General features: G+C 37.3%; 1 protein-coding gene across 1 annotated transcript in view; it reads left to right on the plus strand.

The window, feature by feature from the left end:
• APBB1IP (amyloid beta precursor protein binding family B member 1 interacting protein) overlaps positions 1-22024 on the plus strand; it is a 102964-nt gene that overhangs the window by 30467 nt on the left and 50473 nt on the right. Inside the window, exons 2-5 of the mRNA XM_090268048.1 lie at positions 13806-13877; positions 14926-15013; positions 16592-16884; positions 19728-19805. Of these exons, the coding sequence (XP_090124174.1) occupies positions 13806-13877; positions 14926-15013; positions 16592-16884; positions 19728-19805 (531 nt within the window). The remainder of the gene's footprint in view (positions 1-13805; positions 13878-14925; positions 15014-16591; positions 16885-19727; positions 19806-22024) is intronic.

Consider the following 22024-nt stretch of genomic DNA (forward strand, 5'->3'; position numbering starts at 1 on the left):
GGACTTACAACCAAGATTATTCTATCCAGCAAAGCTATCATTTAGAATGGAAGGGCAGATACAGTGCTTCCCAGGCAAGGTAAAGCTAAAGGAGTTCATCATCACCAAGCCATTATTATATGAAATATTAAAGGGACTTATTTAAGAAAAAGAAGATCAAAACTATGAACATTAAAATGACAACAAACACAACTATCAGCAACTGAACCTAAAACATAAAAACAAAAACAAACTAAGCAAACAACCAGAACAGGAACAAAGTCATAAGTATGGGAATCATTTGCAGGGTTATCAGCTGGAAGGGGGAAGGGGGAGAAATGGGGAAATGGTGCAGGGACTAAGAAGCATAATTGGTTGGTACAAAATAGACAGGGGGATGTTAAGAATAATATAAAAAAGGGTGAAGCCAAAGAACTTCTATTCACAACTAAGAGGGGTGGGATTCCTGGAGGGAAGGTGGGTACTGGGCAAAGGGAGCAAAGAGAAAAATATTGGGACTACTGTAACAACATAATTAATAAAATATACTTTAAAAATAAATAAATACATAATTGAAACAAATCATGCTATTTGATGATTAATTTTTTATTTTAAAATGTTTTTATATCTAATTTTGCCATCACAATATTATTTAGCAAAGAGCCCAATCATTTTGGCCATTCCTTTTGTGTGACCATACACATACATATCCGCAGTGTCCACATGAATTTTTTATGTCATTGTTGTGTTGGTCTGAATTGTTCGTATGACTATAGTGATTATCCTATTAACTTAACTCTTTGTTAGTCTGTTTCTTAACATTTTCACTTGTTTCAGGTATACTAAACCAAGCCAGTTAAGTTGGCGCAAGAGATTTCTTCATTTTAGTACTTTCTTGAGTATGATTTGATATTATGTGTAATTTCAGAGATGCTTCTGTTTCCTGTTTTATGTTACACAGAGGCTTTAGCTTCCTCCTCCCCCCAAACATTGCAAGAACCTTTAACCACGTGCTGTGTTGTTCTGTGAACCACTTCCTCTTGATAAGTGCCTTCATTGCATTTTGAAAAATAAAAAACAAAAAAACTACATAGAAGGAATTGGGTGAAATCCAATATTGCCAGTATTTTTCAATCATAATGCACTCTTGCTACTTTATAGTTTCCACCAGCATTTGTGATTGTCCGGATTCTGCACAACGTATTTCATACTACGTGTGATCCCTATTATAAACAGTTTTTTTTTTAATTTTCTCTTCTTTTGTATCTGTAGTTGTACTGTGTGGGCTGATTTTTCTCCTTGAAAAAATAAACATGACTATTTTTTTTTATTTAAAAAGAATAAAAATACCAAAGCAAATTCATACTGACAGAGCCTCAGATTTTTTTACCTTTTTTCTCATTCTAGTTATAGTTTAGCTCTGGAAATCTAGCTATAGGTTCAAAACACTATTCACCTGCACTAAGAGATACATGATAGGATGTAGGGTAAAAAAATTAATAGTCTTAATGCAAGGATGCAAACATTTTGATTTAATACTCTTTAACATGGAAAGGCATATAAACTGTAGATAAAGTCTCTTAGATAGTTTATCCTTGACACATTGATAAAGAGAAACACAGCTGTAGAAGAAAAACAGAAAAAAAAAAATCCCAAAGGTTTGTTTAGGCCTAGAACAGTATCTGAGATCAATAAATATTTGCTGACTGACTTAAATTTCATAACCTGAGGCAAGTTACTTAATCTCTGGGTACCTTAGTTTCCTCATCTGTAAAATGGGGGAAATAAAAGTGTCCTATCTTGGATGGTAGTGAGGATGGATTTAATCAAAAATCCATGTAAAGCACAAGGACAGGGCCCGGCACAGAGTGAGAACACCTAATAGTTAGCTATTATTTTTATTGTCAGGTGATAGAGGGTATAGGGAAAGTTCTCTCTCTTACAACACACAGCCATGCTCAGAAGTAACAGAGAGAACTGTTTTCTCCTTGGCATATAGGTAGCAACTGTTCTGCTAGAATTTTGAAGATCAATTCTAACATGTCTGAACTTACTGAATGATCATTTTATTGATCAGAAAATCATTTTTCAAAAATTTTACCAGTATCTAATTTTATTACTTTTTACTTTATTGAATTTATTGCGGTTACACTGATTAATAAAATTATATAGATTTCAGTATACAGTTGTGTAATTCATCATCTGTATATTGTATATTCACCACCTGAAGTTAAGTCTCCTTCTGTCACCATTTATCCCCCCTTTACCCTCTTCTACCTCCTCCCATCCCCCTTTCCCTCTGGTAATTACCATACTGTTGTCTGTGTGTGTGAAGAATTTTTTTGTTTTTGTTTTTTGGCTTAATCCTTTCACCTTTTCACCCAGCCTGCCAAGCCCACCTTCCCTCTCACAGCTGTCAGTATGTTCTCTGCATCGATGAATTTGTTTCTGTTTTGTTTGTTAGCTTATTTTGTTCACTAGATTCCACATGTAAGTGTAATCATGTAGTACTCATCTCAGAAAGTCATTTTTTATATATCTCTGTTGTGTCCTTTAAATTTTTTACTAACAAATATTCTTTTTCTTTAATTCTCACTGTTCTAAAATTTTTATTCCATTATTGGTATCAGTACCTCAGTTCAAGTAAAGATTATGCATAACTAAGATGAGCTTCACAACCACTCTAATAAGATCATCCATGAGTTCTTAACATCTTAATTGGGTGCCACAAGAAAGCAGACTTTTGACAAATAAACTCCTTATAAAAATTAAAATAACATGAAGCTTTTTATGGCATTGATGCTGGCTGCCACTGAATGTATCATTTCTGTAAAGCCAAGAATTGATAATTACAAGAGAAAAATTTTAACCTTTAGATTTTATGAAGTTGTTAGATGCATTTTATAAAATCTGTATGAAAAATTGTTTTTTAATTGTATTTTGTTTTATGAAACATTCTTATATTATTACCTATTTTATTTAATATACAGACATATGTTTTATGAATAAATCTTTTAGTTTTAAATGCATTAAATAAACCCTTAATCTAATATTATTATGCTCAAAATGCAGTTTATAGCAAGGAAGTACAACATATATAAGAGAGCAGTATTTGAACATGTTCATGTATATGTTAATTTTTGTTATTACAAATTAGCAAATTTAAATGTAAACACACGATTCAATAAATGGTGTAGGGAAAATTAGACAGATACATGCAAAAAAATGAAACTAGACTACCTTCTTACACCACACACAAGAATTAACTCAAAGTGGATTAACAACTTAAATGTAGAACTCAAAACCATAAAATCCTTGAAGAAAACACAGGCAATAAAATCTTGAATATTTTTCATAGCAATTTTAAAAATATTTCTCCTTGGGCAAGGGAAACGAAAGAAAAATTAAACAAATGGGATTACATAAAACTAAAATGTTTTTGCACAACAAAAGAAACCAGCAAAAAATGAAAAGACAACCCTCTGATTGGGAGAACACATTTGCCAATGATACATCTGATAAGGGTTTAATATCCCAAATTTATAAGGAACTCAAACAATTCAAGACCAAAAAAACAACAACAATTCTAATTTTTAAAATGGGCAAAGAACCTGAATAGACACTTCATCAAAGAGGACATGCAGATTGCCAATAAACATATGAAAAGATGCTCTATGTCACTAATCATTAAAGAAATGCAAATTAAAACCACAATGAAATATCACCTCACACCTGACAGAATGGCAATCATCAGTAAGTCAACAAACAACAAGTGCTGGTGAGGATGTGAAGAAAGAGGAACACTTGTGCGCTGTTGGTGGGAATGCAGACTGGTACAGCCACTGTGAAAAACAAAATAGAATTGCCTTATGACCCAGCAATTCCACTCTTGGAAATATATCCCAAGAAACATGAAATGCTAATTCAAAAAAATATATGCACCCCTATGCTCATTGCAGAGCTTTTTACTATAGTCAAGATTTGGAAGCAGCCCAAGGGCCCATCAGTAGGTGAATGGATAGAAAAGCTGTGATACATCTACACATTGTATTACTACTCAGCTGTAAAAATATAAGGAAATCTTACCTTTTGCAACAACATGGACAGACCTAGAGGGTATTATGCTAAGTGAAATAAGGCAGTCAGAAAAAGACAAATACTGTATGATGATTTCACTTATATGTGTAACCTAATGAACAAAATAAACACAATAGAAACAGACTCATAGATATAGAGAAAAGAATGACAGCTATAAGAGGGAAGGAGGTGTGGGGGGCTGGATGAAATAGGAGGAGGGATTAAGAAAAAAAAATCATAGACACAGACAATAGTATGGTGATTACCAAAGGAAAGAGGGTAGGGGCAGGTAGAAGAAGGTAAAAGGGGGATAAATAGGGACGGAAGGAGACTAGACTTTGGATGGTGAACACACAATACAATATACAGATGATGTATTATAGAATTATACACTTGAAACTAACATAATTTTATTAACTAATGTAACCCAAATAAATTCAATTAAAAATAAAAATAATAAAAAATATTAATGTGTTGTCCTGACACCTATGACTTAGTTGGTTGGATATTGGCCCACAAAGCACAAGGTCAACAGTTCAATTCCCAGTCAGGGCAATGCGAGTGGCAACAGATCAATGTTTCTCTTTCACAACAATGTTTCTCTTTCTCTCTTCCTCCCTTCACTGCTCTCTAAAAATAAATAAATCTTTAAAAATAAACAAGTAATGTGTTTTCTCAACATTCTAACTATAGCCAAATATGCACCTTGAAGAGAATTTGAAAACTACAATTGCATCAGAAACAAAATAAATAAATATAACCACATAAAGAAACATTCTACATAGGATAATGACACCTCAGTTCCCTTCAAAGTAGGCACCTTGGGACCTCACAGTTCTCCCAGTCACCCTCAGCTGTCCATTGTTTCAACAGTCAGAAATCTCTTCCCTTTCAAAGGTGATTTTAGTTTTGGGAAAAGCCAAAAGTCACCAGATGCTAAATCTGTGCTGTAGGGGAGGCTGAGTCACCTGGGTGATTTGATGTTTCGCCATAAGAACCTGCACGAGATGTGATGCATGAGTGGGAACATTGTCATGATGAAGCTGCCAATCACCAGTTGCCCATAGCAGTGGCCGTCTGAACCATCTGAATACTTTCTGTGGAGAAATGTTTAAGCTTAATGCAAAATATGATGCAACTTTGTTGCTCTATTCACTCAGTCATTTTGAATGCAATGACCACATAGCACACAAGCTCACTCAACAGCATCTACCCTCTCCACCAACTAGTACAGTGAAGTCATCATTGTTCATGCATGCACATTCCAGTCCACTCTCCTTGGCTGCTAGGTTACACTGAGGTCCTGCAAACCATTCTTGTTATATGAACAATGGCTTGACTTTTTCCGGACAGGCCTCATATAATTTATTCTCCATTTTGAAACTCAATACAAGATAGAGGTATATCATTCTAAGTAATTAGCAAAACACATAAGTATATTATAAATTACACATTATACTGACACAGATAACCTGATATATTACTGTATAATGAAGCTGCTCTAACATGAGGTATAAATCTATGTTTATGGGGTTGAAATTAATTAGATAAATGATGTGAATAAAAGAATAAATAAGGTAGAAGACATAACTTGTTTTTATATATTAAATAATGATTAATTAACCTACTACTTGAAATAATAACTGACTTTAGATTGAGTTAACTAAGAAGGAAAGCCATTGCTAATGTTACTCAAGATGGGTAGATATTAGATTTTGCTCAAAAATTTTTGAGTTTGAAAACTGATTCAAGCCTAAACTGATGTGCACTTCAATGAAATCTTTGTGCTTACCAACAAAATGTATTTGTATACATATCAGTATTGACTCACTTGGAAAGCACTGCAAAAAGTGAGTGAGGTTCCACAAACCTAGATAACAACTTAGATAGTTCTTGCTCAGATAATTATAGGAAACATGGAATTTGGTGCCTTCTAAGGACTGTCCACCCTGAAAGGCAGTGTCAGGCCTCTGAGTATAGTGCAACAGGGCCCATGTCTAGGGTGTAGGAGGTAAAATGATAGCTTTCTCTGCAGCCTGAGACCTGTGCTCTAGCTCACCTTTTTCCTATTAGTTTTAGAGGTTGCTTAACACTCTTTCACACAAAGATGAACAAGACCTGATCCTTATTTAATAACAGCTGGAAAAAGCATGTATGGTAAATGCTCTTATTGAGTATATAAACACCAAGGATCATATGCTATTTTGTTTAAGTGTCACAACAATCCTATGAATTAAATATTATTCTCCTCATGTTACAGACAAGGAAACAAGCCTAGGGAGGTTAAATATATTATCAATGTTCTTGCTGGGACCCAGATTTACTGATATGGTTCCCAGATGCAATGACCGGCAAATCTCTCCACTGATTATAAAAACACCATTGAAGCATTGACAAGAGCTTGATTTTTAATAATAAATAGGGTTTTATGAAGGAGAACTGGACAAAAAAGGATATTATTTAAAGGGAATAGCATATACAAAGACAAAGAGAATTTTTAAAGACCTGTTCAGACAGTGTCAAGGGCCCTGAATGGTAAGAGTTGAACCCTGAAAAGCAGGTTGTGGTAAATTATGAAGGACTTGAAAGACATCCTAAAAGCTGAACTCTCTCCACTTCATCTCGATCAGTCATGGAAGGTTTTTAAACAGGAGGATGACACATTCAAATTCATGTTTCCAATTCCCAGTGATTGCGGTGAGGCTTGATGGGGAATCTGGGAGGCTGAAGGCTGGAGGAGCTGATGATGGATGGAAAATGGGAGGAGTCAAGGACTACACCAAGGTTTCTAAATTGGACTAATCAGTGAATAACAACCATTAGCCAAATTAGAGCATGTGGGAGAAAAATGCACCAGAGGAAGAATAATAATGAAAATGCCTGTTACATATTGAATGAGTTCTGTCCTGATCTAGGTCCAAAATCAAGAAATTACTAATCCAAATAGCAATGACACCTGCATCCAAATGGAATTAAATATATGAGCTTAACTTTGCCATAGATATAAAAAATATCCTGTTGCACATATATATCAGTACTTAGAAGAGACTTTTTCCAGCTTTATTGAGTTATAATTGACATATATCACAGTATGTTTGTGTACATGATCAAGTGATATATGTATATATTGTGAAATGATCACCATAATAAGTTTAGCTTATACACCCATGACCTCACATATATATCATTTTTTGCTATGGATAGATTTTTTTTAAAATATATATATATGAAGTTTATATATGAAATTTATGTATATGGAAAAGAGAAACTATTTGAGAATGAAAACTGAGGCTTAGAAATTTGATCCTTAGGAAAGTATTGCGCATCAGGGAAATTCCCTTGGAAATTCAGGGAATCTTAGGCAGGATTTCAGCCTCTCTCCTTTCCATTCCTCACCACCACCCCTTCCAAAAAAAAGGGGAAAAAAAAATGACAAATATATCTGATAAAATACTATTTTAATTTTTTCTTTTACTCAACAGTTTGTTGTTCTTCCCAAGACACAAAAGGAACTCAGAAATGACACACTCACAAAAAGATGTTAATTCCACCCAATGTTATGTGCACACTGCTTGTTTTGCAATCCTACTTCACTAAGGCTGCTCCACCCTGCTATTAACCTGAATAACACTTCCAGTCTCCTCCCCCACCTCCCAGCTCTCTCTCTCTCCCTGCCTCCCTCTCTCTCATCTTGATCTTGACTTTGGAAAATACCACACATACAAACAGACACATTCCTATTTTCTCACACTTGTGTATGTACACTGTGTATCTTTGTGTGACTTGTCCTGTCTATTCCAAAAAGAATGTCTTCTTGCTGGGGAGGATGGATAAGCATGTAAAATTATTGTATTTACACATTAATACAAATTTATGAATTTATATTAATAATAGCCCTTAACTCAAATGAATGTCTTATTATTTTCACCAGGGATCCAATTCTTTTAAACTGTGGTTCATTCTGTTGCAGATTTACCCATGACTAGGTTGACAGCACATTTTTGATGTTGACTGTTTTTAGTATTTCCATACCAACAGCTTGGGGAAAGGAATGGAAGGGCAGCAGGAAAGATTTTAACATGAATCTAGAAAGAGTTTCAGTAGAAGTTCTGAGAATGTGCTGTTTCAAGTTATTTCCATCTTAGATGCATGATTCATTCTGGCATGTCCTTAACCCACTGTGTCAGAGGTGTGTACAGGCTGGGAAACTAAGGTCTTTGGGCTCAATGGGCTTTTTCTGACTCATGGGCGCCATGTTTCCTTTCAAGATTTTATTCGTCATCATTTTAGTGCTTTTCCAATTTTACTGATATAAGAGAAAACATCAATAGGAGGATTCTTCTTACTAGCATTGTCTTTGGTTCCTGTGAATTTATTGTGATTGTGGCTGGCAGTTTTGAAGTCAAAACATAAATCTGGTTTTTTCCCACTTTGAATGAATTGCTTTTCTCTTATGAAAATTTTGAAATATGTTAACATTAATACTGTCAACTTTTTCTGTTAATAATAATTCATCTAAAGGATTCTTCTATTTTGTCACATTATTATACTACATAATATTCTAATGAAGATAAATGGGCAGTTCTGCAATTTTATTGCTTATTCTGTTAATGTCCTCTTATTAAAACAATGAATGGAATACCAGATTCATTTGTGAGCAGATAGTTTGTGAAACCCTAGGTAGTTTGTTTACTGAAATACTTTCTTTCCTCAGTTTTGCAGGTAATTTGAAAATGGGAGGGTATGATTCAGATATTTTGTAAGCAAGTGGGAGGGGATAAACCTACATGGGAATGGATCCAGTTTTGGCTTGCCTCCCCAGCTACAGTTCTTTTTCATTCTTTTTTTTTTTTTTTTTTAAGTATATTTTATTGATTATATTGTTACAATAGTTCCAATTTTTTTTCCCCTTTGCTCCCCTCCGCCCAGCACCCCCCTTCCCCAACAATCCCCTCTCCAAGTCCATGCCCATGGGTCGTACATACAAGCTCTCCCGCCTCACCCTTTCATATATTCTTCTTCTTCTTTTTTAAAAATTAATTAATTAATTAGTTAAATATTTTAACAATAAAAAATAACAATTCCTCCCTCTCAGACTTAAGACCCTTTACAATCTTATAAAGGACAATGGATGAAGGTCTCGAGCTCCTCTAGCTGCTTCAAGCTGGACATGGTCGTCGTCCTACCTACCCGTGGGTCAAGAAATCCCTAATAAGAGTGGGCATGTGGAGGGGAGGGTGGCCTTCCCACAAGGGGAAGGATCGTGCAGACTCCAGGTTGGTTGGCTGTCTCTGGACAACGGCATGCTTGGTTTGACAGGCTGGCATCCTTGTTGTATTCTGGGGGCAACAGGGTTAAAGGACATCATTTAATCCGTAACCACTAGATGACAAAAGACAGGTATTAATTTTTCAATGTCCCACATTAGGGAAAAGAAGGGCTTCTTTGGAGGAAGGTGTGCCAGGTACATCTCACCTGTCCAAAACCCTTTTGCCCATTATACTTATTTTGGACTGAGGGAAATATTTTAGGTTTCCCCCATCTCAGGCCTCTGGGCTTTTTCTGTCCAAGCCATTAGGATAGAAAAGAGAAACCAGTTTTAAAGTGAAGCCCACAGACCACCCCGTTCTTCACCAACCCAGCCACTTAGTTCAGCCAAACCATTGAGTCTCAGGAGGCAGCAATGCAGACAGGATTAAGTGAGGCCTATGCATACAGATAATCACTCAGGTAATGAGATTGTAGGCTTATGCCCTTTGAAAACAGAAAACACATGTTAATTTATGTAACATAACCCACATACAAGTCTCTAAATCTGTAGGACTGTCTTATCGGAAGGAAAATCCTTGTCCTTCTAATATTCACTGAACTTGCATTTCTATTCTTTATATTTTTATTCCCCCCCCACTAAAAAATTTTCTGTTTGTTTGTTTTTCCACTACAGTTGTCTCACTTTTTTTCCCCCTCTTGCTTCCCTGCACCCTGCCCCCCCCCCCCAGTCAGTCCCCACCCAGTTGTCCATGTCCATGGGTCATTCATACATGTTCTTTGACTAGACCCTTCCCCTTCTTACCCCTTCTCTCCCTCCCATCTCCCCCTTTGTTACTGTTAGTTTATTCCTTGTTTACATACCTCTGGTTCAATTTTGCTCATTTGTTTGTGTTGTTCATTAGTTTCCTGTAACAGGTGACAGCGTAAGGTAATTTTCTTTTGTTGCCTGGCTTATTTCGCTAAGCATAATTCTCTCTAGTTCCAATCATGTTGTTGCAAATGGTAGAAGTTCCTTCTTTCTTTCAGTACTTATTCATTGTCATTTTCCCCCTTTGTACTCGTGTTCCTCTCTGTCTCTCTGTTTCTTCATCTTCTTAAAGCAGACCCTTTAGCATCTCTTGCAATGCTGGTTTGGTGGAGATGTATTCTTTTAGCCTTCTTTTGTCTTGGAAACTCCTTATTTCACCTTCCATTTTGAATGAAAGCCTTGCTGGGTAGAGTATTCTTGGTTGTAGGCCTTTGTTTTTCATTGCTTGGAATATTTTTTGCCATTCCCTTCTGGCTTGTAGTGTTTCTGCTGAGAAATCTGATGATAGCCTTATTGGAGCTCCCTTGTATGTTATTAGTTGTTTCTCTCTTGCTGCTTTTAGGATTCTCTCTTTGTCTTTGAATGTTGGCATTTTAATTATGATGTGTCTTGAAGTGGGCCTGTTGGGGTTCATCTTCATTGGGACCCTCTGTGCTTCCTGGACTTGCGTGACTCTTTCTCTCGTCATGTTAGGAAAGTTTTCTGTCATTAGTTTTTCAAAGAGGTTTTCTATCCCTTGCTCTTCTTCTTCTCCTTCTGGAATTCCTATGATACGGATATTATTACGTTTCATGTTGTCCTGCAGCTGTCTTAGAACCTCTTCAGTCTTGTTCAGTCTTTTTTCATTTTGTTGCATTGTCTGGGAGTTTTTGTGTAGGTTGTCCTCCAGCTCGCTGATCCGATCTTCTGCTTCCTCTAGCCTGCTTTTAATTCCTTCTACTGTGTTCTTCAATTCAGAGATCGTATTTTTCATTTCCTCCTGGCTCTTATTGATAGCTTCTATGTCCTTTTTCATGCTCACGTAATTTTCTGTGAGTTCCTTGTAGTTTTTCTGGAGTTCTTTGAAGTTTCCGCTGAGCTCATTCAGCTTCTCCATAATCCATGTTTTGAATTCCATATCTGATAGTTCGCTCCCCTCTATTTCATTTAGCACTCTTTCTGGGGATTCTACCTTTCCTTTTGATGGGAGGTTGTTTCTCTGTCTCCCCATTTTTTTGACTCCTATTGTTTGTTGGTGCTTCTTGGAATGATCTGCACTTCCTGGATCTGCCTCTGGTGGCGTCAGATCATGTACCAGTCTGGCCCTAGGCAGCCTGTTGGAGACTTCCAGGGATCTACTGCTGTTGTCTGTCTTCTTTGATTGTTAATCTATTCAATCTGTGATTAGCTGTCAGGCTTAAGGACTGTGGGTGTGGCAGCTTAATTCCTGTAGGCAGGGCCTTTGCTTCCCCTCAGGCTGACGCCACTTGGAGGGGAATGGTCTACCCGCAGTACTGGGGATGAGTCAGCACTGGGACCCAGTCAGCTGCTCCTCCAGTTCTCCCCTCAAAGCCACCGTGCCAAATTCTCCCCAAGTGTCTCCAGTCCTCTCTGCCTTCCCTCTGCTTGAGCCCAGGGTAAGTGGTGGCCAAAATATTTTCGTATGTGATCCACTTAAGAGCTCTTTTTCTCCTGCTGTTTCTCTCCGGCTAGCAAGAAAGCCTGTGGCTTTTCGCTTTTCACAGCTGATACTATTTTACTTTCCACTCTGTCGCTGTAGGCTGGGAAGCCCAGCTGGGGGTTTAGACCCTGCCCTTCTCAGGGGGAATCCCCGGCTGCTGAGCTGTTTCTCAGCCCCTTCAGCTGCCACCCGTGGGAGCCCAGCCAGCCCTTCCACGTCTCCGCACTCCCTACCAGTCACGTTGTGATGTAGCGGCCTTTTCTGTCTCTCCGTGGTTATAAGACTTCTCTCCAGCTGGTGTTCGGTTCGTTATTCCAGATGATTTCTCCAAAATTACATTGTAAATCCAGACTAGTTCTAGGAGGAAGTTAGTGTAGCTTCCACTTACTCCTCTGCCATCTTGTTTCTCCTTTTTCATTCTTCTGACTGCAGTAAACCCTAAGCCCAACAGTACACATAAAGTATGATGAACATCTTCCGTGTATCTTCACTGATGCTTTGTGTGAGTCCTCCTTGACGTCTTAGACCTCCTCATGTAGACTCACACCTACAGTGTCTGCCTTGCTTGCCACCTCGAACCTGGGTGCTCACCTGCCTACCTTGTGTGATATGACCCTGAGCATTTGCTGGATGGCTTCCCTGGATTCCTCCCTGTCCCATGTGTATGCACACCTGATCCTCTCAGGTGTGTCCCATGCTATCATAGACTTCTCCCATTTTAACTGAAGTTCCCCTCCTGGCCAGCCCAGTTTTGTAGCTACCCATGCTCCTGCAAGATACCTCCTTCACTGGAAGCCAGATAGGGTGCTCTGGAAAATTAGCAATCATCACGGGGATGATAGTAGTATGGTTATGGTATAAAAATATATATTTTTTGAACTACATACTGAAATAATTGTAAAAAATAATATTTCTTTCAAAATAATTATTGGGAAAAGATATAGATATTTAAATTTAAAAGATCGGTCATGAGTTGATTGTTGTTAAAGGTGGACATTGGGCACATGAGAATCATAATATTTTCTCTACTTTTGTATATGCTTAAGTTAACATATGAAATGATCAAAACACAAACACACCCATACACACACATAAATATTCTTTGGCTTAAATATTACAAGCTGATCCTCTATTCTTACTAGACAGCTTAAAGTGTAATTAGTACTAATATTCTAATGCTTCAGAGCATTTAGGACCATTAGAAATTATTGCCAGTAAACTCATCTTACTGGTGAAGCATGTAGTTAATTCCCTTTGCCAGAAAGCATACTACTAATTAGCAGCCAAAGGAGGCCTAGTAATCGTGTCTCCTAATCCAGCCATGCCAAAAATGTCAGGAAGAAAGAAGCTAGTCGCACCTCACACATGTTTGGAAACATTGTATGGAAGCACTTCTCCTGTCTTGGGCAACTGCTTCATTTGTCTTAAGTGAAGAAAGGTTCTGATGTAAGATCCAGCATGAGTCATTTCTGTCTCATCACTTGATTGTGTCACCATTTTAGTTCTAAGTGTTTATCACCCCAATGCCTCCAAATAAATATATCAAAAGCTGCTATTTCAGAGAATCATTTGCTAGAGATGTTTACATGCTCCTGACGTATTTTTGTGTCAATTTATAAGTGGAGGTGAAGTTCTGCATCTCTCTCCTTCATAACCACCTGTAGCATGAAGCTTTCTCCTCCCCTAACAAGGGTGTCCTGTGGTGAGGGGAATTCCTGAACAATGTCCACTTTGTCCAGTTGGCCCCAAGGAAACCGGTTTAGTCTGAAACAACGAAGTCTGATTGTCACTCTCAGGCCATTCCCTAGGGTTTGGTTCAATCTTGGACCAAGCAAACTGGAAAGGAATCCGTCATGGAATTTCAGACTAAGTGAATCTTCCTCTCCTTAGGGCCTTCTCTTCTTGACTTGCCATGGTTGAGGCACTTGGAGAAAGAATAAGAGGTAGGACAATTCTCCAGAGATCAGGCTTTTACTAGACTGTTTGTAACTGGGTTTCTTTCTTTTTCAGATGGGTGAGTCAAATGATGATATAGACCAAATGTTCAGCAATTTGCTGGGAGAAATGGATCTTTTAACCCAGGTAAATCTCCCTTTTTAACTTTTAAATTAGAAAAGATCAGGGCTACAAATTCAGATTTTAATATGCAACAAGAGATATCCTTTAAAAAACTGGACACTGATGATATTATATACTGCTAATGTTACTGTGACAGTGATGGGGAAAAAGTAAAGCTTTTTTCCTGATTATACCTGAGTTTAGTTAATTGAATACGTTGGTCATACGTACATTCTATAATGGCAGTTCTTATGCTCATCATGGGCAGTCCTTTAGCCAGCAGAGGATTTTCCCAAGTGAAGTCCTCCCACAACCATCACCACTGAACAATTTCTCTTGCACTTACTTTTATAGAAAGACTAGCTAATAAAATTGTGTGATCTTTAGTAAATGTTCTTAGCCTATTTTAAGAACTAAAAGGGAGTTACGGTGGTCTCTTTACACTGTAAGTACTTCATCCCCTCAAAGTAGCATGACAGCCACTCAGCCATATGCTCCAGATCTAAGAAAAACCAGCTCCACTCAGAGGTCAATCACTGTCTGGCTGCATGGAGCACCGAGGCTGCAAACCTGAGAAGCCCTGACCCAGGCTGCTAGTGGGTCTCCTAGTGTCTCACAGATTGAGAGCATGTTAGCTCACACTTCCTGCACCAAGTATTCACATACAAATAACCCAATATTCCTAAATAAGAGAGGGATCTTAAACTTTTCTGCAAAACAAATGAAGAATCATGTATGCTTTTAAAGAATACTGTGTAGTGTAGATGTCACAAATGCATCATTACAGGAAATTTTTTCTGTTGTTTGTCAAAATTAACTATGTCATTCTCATCGTTCTCAGTTGACCTTTTTGTTTCAAGATATACTTTTTAGAATAATTTTTAAGTTGTAATCTTGTGTAGGAGGAAATAAAGTCCCATAAAACATTTTCAAATAGGAATGCCATTTCTAAAGAACATATTTAGAGAAAAACTGTGTAAACAATAAATGATTTTTGATTTAATGATTAAATTGACGCAAAAATGTTAGTATCATGATTAACTTTTGGGGGGTCGGGGATCTGTTTCCACAGAGTTTAGGAGTCGACACTCTTCCTCCTCCGGACCCTAAACCTCCCAGAGCTGAATTTAACTACAGTGTGGGTTTTAAGGATTTAAATGGTAAGCACAATAATATCTTCCCTAAAGTGATTTGAAATCATAATAATGACTAAAATCAGTGTGAAACTACAATTTGAAAACAAAATTTAAGAAACCTAGACATTGTGATAAGTAAAAATTTTATAGCTCTGGATTTCAGATTGCGTTTTTTTTTGTGTCTGGATTGAATGGAGAGGGAAAGAAGGTACTCTTGCTTATAATGAAATGAAGCACTATCCTGCATTTGCATAAAGTCTCAAAACTATCTTGTGTTTTTTTTTTAAGATATAAATAGAATTTCTTATTTCTAAGCTTTTAGAGTAACATGATACAGCAGAATAAGAAAATATTAATAAGGAAATATTTCTTCAAGGATAATGTTGAACTGTTCATTTCCTAATTATTGATAATATATGAATGGATGTTCCAGATACAATATATTTTAATTTCTATATATAACTAATGCATAACATGATATATTTGCTCTACTTGACATTTTTTGTTCTCTCTGAGATAGTCACATTATTTTATTAACAAAAACCTCTCTTCTTGCTCTGGCCAGGTGGTTCAGTTGATTAGAGCATTGTCCCATACACCAAAACATCGCTGGTTCACTTCCAAGTCAGGTCACATACCTAGATTGTGTTTGATCCCCAGTGAGAGTGCATACAGGAGGCAGCTGACTGATGTTTGTCTCTCACATCAATGCTTCTCTGTCTCTCTGTCTCTCCCTTCCTTTCCTTAAATGAGAATTTAAAAATTAAAAGTAAAAATAAACCTCTCTTCTTATTTAGTGCAGAGACCATCTATAATCCATGTGCTATTCAAATTATAACAAATCTTGAAGTAATCCCTTCCAAATGATTGAGAATTTATTGCAACACTTGAAAAAGATTTTCCAAAAGCTGGCAGTGCCTACCTAAAGAATGAAAAGCAAAATAGAGAAACCCAGTTATAGAAACCCAGAGTTCCAAGTTTTATTTCTGACCCTCCCTGGGTTTCTTTGTTTCTGTTTTTTCAGTAATGTTTCGACAAATGCTTAGGTGTTAGTGCCTGTATCTTGATAAATTATAATACACCTCTTTCCAATTTTTTCCCATCCTTTTTTCTATTATTTGCCATATATATTTATTTTTGTTATTTGTCATTTCCATCATAACATTAAATGAAAGAAGGCAAACTATGAACCACTTTTGCCCATGCTAATGAGACATTCACGAAGCTTCAAAAGAGCAATACACTTTTGTAAAATTATGACATTGATAGATAGCATATACTTGCACCTATGAGCAATGAAGATTTGTCTTTCCACACTCACAGATGTATTCTTTTCTCTTTTTTTATAAGAACAATTAAGTTCTACTCTTCCTGCAAATTTCAGTTACACAGTGTTATCAACTATGGTCACCATTAGATCCTCAGACCTTACTCATTTTATAACTGAAAGTTTGTAGCCTTTTACCAGCCTCTCCCTATTTCCCCATCCCCACCCGCAGCCCATGGCAAATGGTACTCAAATATTACTCTTAAACTGACCTTTTTTCAGTTTTTCCAGGCACAAATCTTTGTTTTGATTATTAATGTGACTTTCCCTATCAGAATCCTTAAATGCACTGGAAGACCAAGATTTAGATGCACTCATGGCGGAGCTAGTAGCAGATATAAGTGAAGCTGAGCAGAGGACAATCCAGGCACAGAAAGAGTCTTCTCAGAGCCAACAGCATTCTGCGCCTCTGGAAATGTCAAATTTCAGTGGCGCAGCCTCTCTCAATTGTGGAGCAAATGTCGCTGTAACTCCTATGAGCCGATATGAGGATGATTTACCACCTCCACCAGAGGATCCCATGTTAGACCTTCCTCCGCCACCACCACCTCCTGAACCTCTCTCTCAGGTATGTACGTGGGGCCAGAGATGGCAGGACCCTGGACCTCTGCTACCCATTGTCTTCAACTTTCTTCAGGGTGAGAGTTACATTCATAAACTGGTACTCCAAGAAGCTCTGAGATGCTAAGCAACAGGGATACTGAGTGTGTTCATTGCAAAGGCAGAGTCCTCCAAAAAAAAAAAAAAGATGTGTGGGTGTGTATAAAGAACATATTAAGGCCATAATCAGGAATGATTATAGTTTGGCTAAAATCTGTATTTATATGCAGCACTTCCTGATGATAGTCAACTTTGCAGGGTAATGTTTCATTAACGTGGGTATGAACTGTGGAACTGATTAATACGTTTCTGAGTTCCCAGTGCTAGCTGAGCACATGAAGAATAGAAGGCATTTCTTTCATGTTTCTGAATTGAACTAAATGGAATTTTGCTGAATTGGGCAGCCCTGTACAGTGGGGCAAGGATGTATCTAAGTCACTTGTAATGTTGTGGTTGGGGAAGGGTGCTGTGGGGCAGGCAAGCGATGAGTGCTTGATATTAATTCATTTGCAAATACTAGGAAAACAACCCGAAAGTTGATATGGTCATTATTTGGGACATTAACTTACAGCATGTCTCTCATAAAAGTAAAACAAAAAGAACTTTTAAGATTTTTCTTAAGAGTGTGTCACTTTAAAAATATTTTAGAGTAAGAACCTTGCTCTATTTATTGTGGCTTCCACATTTGTTGAACTAGGTAATGATGGTCAGCATTCATAAATATGGCCCTAGGAACCCTGGACATTCCTACAATGCCTTTTGAATTAACAAATATTAAATATAAGTCAAATATTAAATCATATTCCTTGCTCCATTGTGTATTTATTGTAGAAAACTTTTTGAAAAATTGGTAATCCATATAGAGCAGAGGCACTTTTTTATTCAGTTTTACTGAGCTATAAGTGCCATAATATTCTGCAAGGTTGAGGTGTACAACATAATTTGATACACATGTACACTGTGAAATGATTACCATAATAAGGTTAGTTAATACCTCCATCACTTCATATAGAGTTACCTTTTAGGTGTATATGTGATGAGAACATTTTGATCTACTCCCTTAGCAACTTTCAAGTATATTATACAGTATTTCTTTTACTATAGCCACTATGCTTAACATTAGATCCCCCAAACTTATTTACTTTGTAAGTGGAAGTTGGTGGCCTTTGACCAACATCTCCCTATTTCCCTTATCCCCCACCCCCTGGCAACCACCACTCTACTCTCTGTTTCTCTGAGTTCAGTTTTTTTAGTTTCCACATGTAAGTGAGATTATACAGTATTTGTCTTTCTCTGTCTGATTTATTCCACTTCACATAATGCCCTCAAAGTTCATCCATGTTGTCATAAATGGCAGAATCTTATTCCTTATGGCTGAATAGTAATCTATTGTGTGTGTGTGTGTGTGTGTGTATACATATATATGTATATACACTTATTTTTACAAATATATACATGTTTTTACCCATCAATGAACACCTAGATTGTTTCCAAGTTTGGGCTATTGTGACTAATGCTGCAATGAACATGGAAATGCAGATCTCTTATTTCCTTCAGATATATACCCAGAAGTGCAATTTCTGGATCTATGATAGTTCTGTTTCCAATTTTTTGAGACACCTCCATACTGTTTTCCACAGTGGCTGCACTGATTCACCTTCTCACAAACAGTGCACAAGGGTCCCGTTTTCTCCACACCCTTGCCATTCTCTAGTCTTTTTGGTGACAGCCATCTTAACAAGTAAGAAGGAGCTTTTACTATAGGGTTCATGAAGATGTCAAGGCAGCTGTGATTCCCTGAAAATACATGCAAAGTTAAACTCATGTGTGAAACAACATACACATATTCCTAAAATGGGTTTGTGGTTCAAAAAACAAAAGTAATTAAGAACCACTGGTGTGAGAAGATATATATCTACTTTCAAGTATAATTAGAATGTAACCAAAAATAGCTCATTTCCACATCATTATAAATATATGTAGGGGAGCCTTAATTATCCCAGTCTCAGAATATTAACTTGCAAAAATCAAAGATTTTGAGACTCAAAAAATATTTACTTCTCCTCTCTGCCTGCCCATGTGTGGTTATCAGTGATTTTTGGTGAATAATAAGTTTAAGTTTCAGCCCAAGTCAACTTTGGAGAAAATAAGGACCTCTTTGGAAATCTAATGAAAACTAGGAATTCCAGAAAAGCTCATATGCATCCAAAAGCATGCATATAATTTCAGCTTGCAAAACCAAAACTTTATGCCTATAAATGATAACTCCTTATTCCCCACTTCCCTGAAGCCCCTGGCAACTACTATTCTACTTTCTATCTCTATGAATTTGGCTACTGTAAGTACCTCATATGAAAAGAGTGCTGGAGATGGATGAGGTGATAGTGGCACAACAATGTGAATATGTTTAGTGCACTGAAACTGTACACTTAAAATGGTAAAAAGAAAAAAAATGCATATAATTTCTGGAAGTTCTCAAACCCCTTGAGATCCTCCTAAAGGTCCCTCAAGTTGGAGCCTACTTTCAAGCCAAGCAGAAATGTTTGTGGAGTAAATATGTGAAGTTCTGTTAGTGTCATCATTTTGTCTTTTAACTTACTGTTCCTAAATATAAAGGGTGTCTGCCTCCTACATTCCTGGCTGGAGATTTCTGTTGTGGCCGCTTAATTCTGAAAATTGATCATGTGAAATTTGGTTCCCTATAATACAGCCCTTTGCCAACGTAAAGTAACTGAGGCACTTGCATTGGCACAGGTATTTACTGGCAGGTATTCTTAATGGACTGTGTTGAATGTCTTGCCCTTTTTACAGGAAGAAGAAGAAGCCCAGGCAAAAGCTGATAAAATTAAGCTGGCATTGGAAAAGCTGAAAGAGGCCAAGGTTAAGAAGGTAAATATGAATCACTTTTGCATGGGGAAGTTAAATTAATGGCATTTTATTATACTTACTTATTAAAAAATAAAATTTCAATTGGTGCTTTCCAAATAATCAATGTTTTAAATGTAAGGACAAAGATAAATTACCATATTTTTCACACTATAAGACACACCTGACCATAAGATGCACCTAGGTTTAGAGGAGGAAAACAAGAAAAATAATATTCTGAACCAAATGATGTACTAAAATATTTAATAAAATATAAAAGAATAATATTTCAACCATGTAAAGTGAACAGCAGTCAACAGCGGTATTAAGAATCATCAAGGGAGGAATTGTTATTTTTTATTGTTAAAATAATTAATTAATTAATTAATTATTTTTAAAAAAGAAGAAGAATATATGAAAGGGTGAGGCAGGAGAGCTTGTATGTATGACCCATGGGCATGGACTTGGGGGGTGTTGTTGGGGGAGGGGGGTGAGGGCAGAGGGGAGCAAAGGGGAACAAATTGGAACTATTGTAACAATATAATCAATAAAATATACTTAAAAAAAAGAATCATCATCGTCATTAACGAATGAGGAGAAACTTTAAGGTTCAAGTACTCTTCTAGTTTTCTGGGAACCCCAAGAACTCATCATCGCTAGTGTCAGAATTTATGCGGGCCTTTAATAACAGGTACTGAGGGAATTAAGAAGTATGATTAGTTGTAACAGTCACTGAGAGTATCACTATTCTAGTTGCAGGTTCTGGCAGACTATCCCCAGTGCCTGTTATGGCTAATGACATCCCTTAATCCCCTCAGTGCCTGTGTTACTACTAGAATAGTGACCCACCATAACTCCCTTTATACACTACAAACATCAGCGTTTATGGCTGCTTACCCAGTTACTGCTGACCTCTTCACACAGAAATTTGGTGTGCACTACAAACAGTATGGAGGTACATGAGACAGCTGTAGCATCTAACAGAGCCAGTAGCCAGCCGAGAACATATTACTTCAGCTCCACCCATCTGCCTCTCATGATTGGCAGAGCTTAAGACACAGTGATTATGGAGATGCAAATTAAAACCAGCACTAGATGCCATTTCACACTCATTAACATGAGTAATATTTAAAAGATTGACTAAACTGTCATACATTTCTAGGGAAAATACAAAATGATACAAGCGCTTTCAAAATTAGTTCAGCACTATCATGTCCAATCAAACATGTATCTACATTATGAACCAGCAATTATTCTCCTATTTATCGAATAGAAGTAAAAACATTTGTCCATTAAAAGACTAATACAAGAATGTTCATAGCAGCTTTGTTCACAACAGTCCAAAGCTGTAAATAACCCAGAGGTTCATCAACAGGTAAATGGACAAATTAAGGTATATACAATACATTCAACAGAATACTACTTAGCAATAAAAAGAATATTGAAAAACAAAACAACATGAGTGGATCTCAAGAGTACCTAATGTATATTCCATGTGTATGGCATTCTAGAATAGGCAAAACTAAGCTATGGTACAGAAACTGGCGTAGTGGGTTACTGCAGTCTTGGGGAGAGCCTGGGAAAGGGCCAGGGGGCACAATGGGTGATGGGAATGTTCCATGTCTTGATGGCAGTGAATGGTTACACAGGTTATATATTTGTCCAAACTCATCAAACTGAACTCTTATGTAAGTTGTACTTCGGCTAAATAGATGTTAGAAAGAAAGTGGGCAAATATACCAAGGAGTCAGGCTCCCTGGGAGAGGGGAGATGGGTCTAATACACCCTTGCAAAATAAAAAAAAAAAAAAAAGGACTTCTGGCCAAGATGGAAGCATAAACAGACATGCTGTGTCTCCCTCCACAACTAAGAAGGATTACAACTATCTCAAAACTAGAAACAACCAGAAGTTCCAGAAAATCAAACTGCATGGAAGTCCAACAAAGATATAAAGAAGAAATACTTAACCAGACAGGTAGGAGGGGCGGAGCTGGGATGGAGAGGACGCGGTGTTGTGGTGGCAGCAGCGGTGGCAATGGCAGGCCAGTGGAAAGCACAGTTACACACTTTAAAAAGTCAGGAGGGACACCTGGGGAGCATTCCCAGCTCCTCACCAGACCACACAGCTTACTGCCCCAGCACCGGAGAAAATCAAGCCTTATTGCTTTTGACTGTGAAAACCAGTGGGTGTTGGGGCAGAGGCAGAAACTGTGGGCCTCTCAACAGAGTCCACTTATTTAAAG

This window comes from Furipterus horrens, unplaced genomic scaffold (genome assembly GCF_987537825.1).
Source record: "Furipterus horrens unplaced genomic scaffold, mFurHor1.1.pri manual_scaffold_2, whole genome shotgun sequence".
Lineage (NCBI taxonomy): Eukaryota > Metazoa > Chordata > Mammalia > Chiroptera > Furipteridae > Furipterus > Furipterus horrens.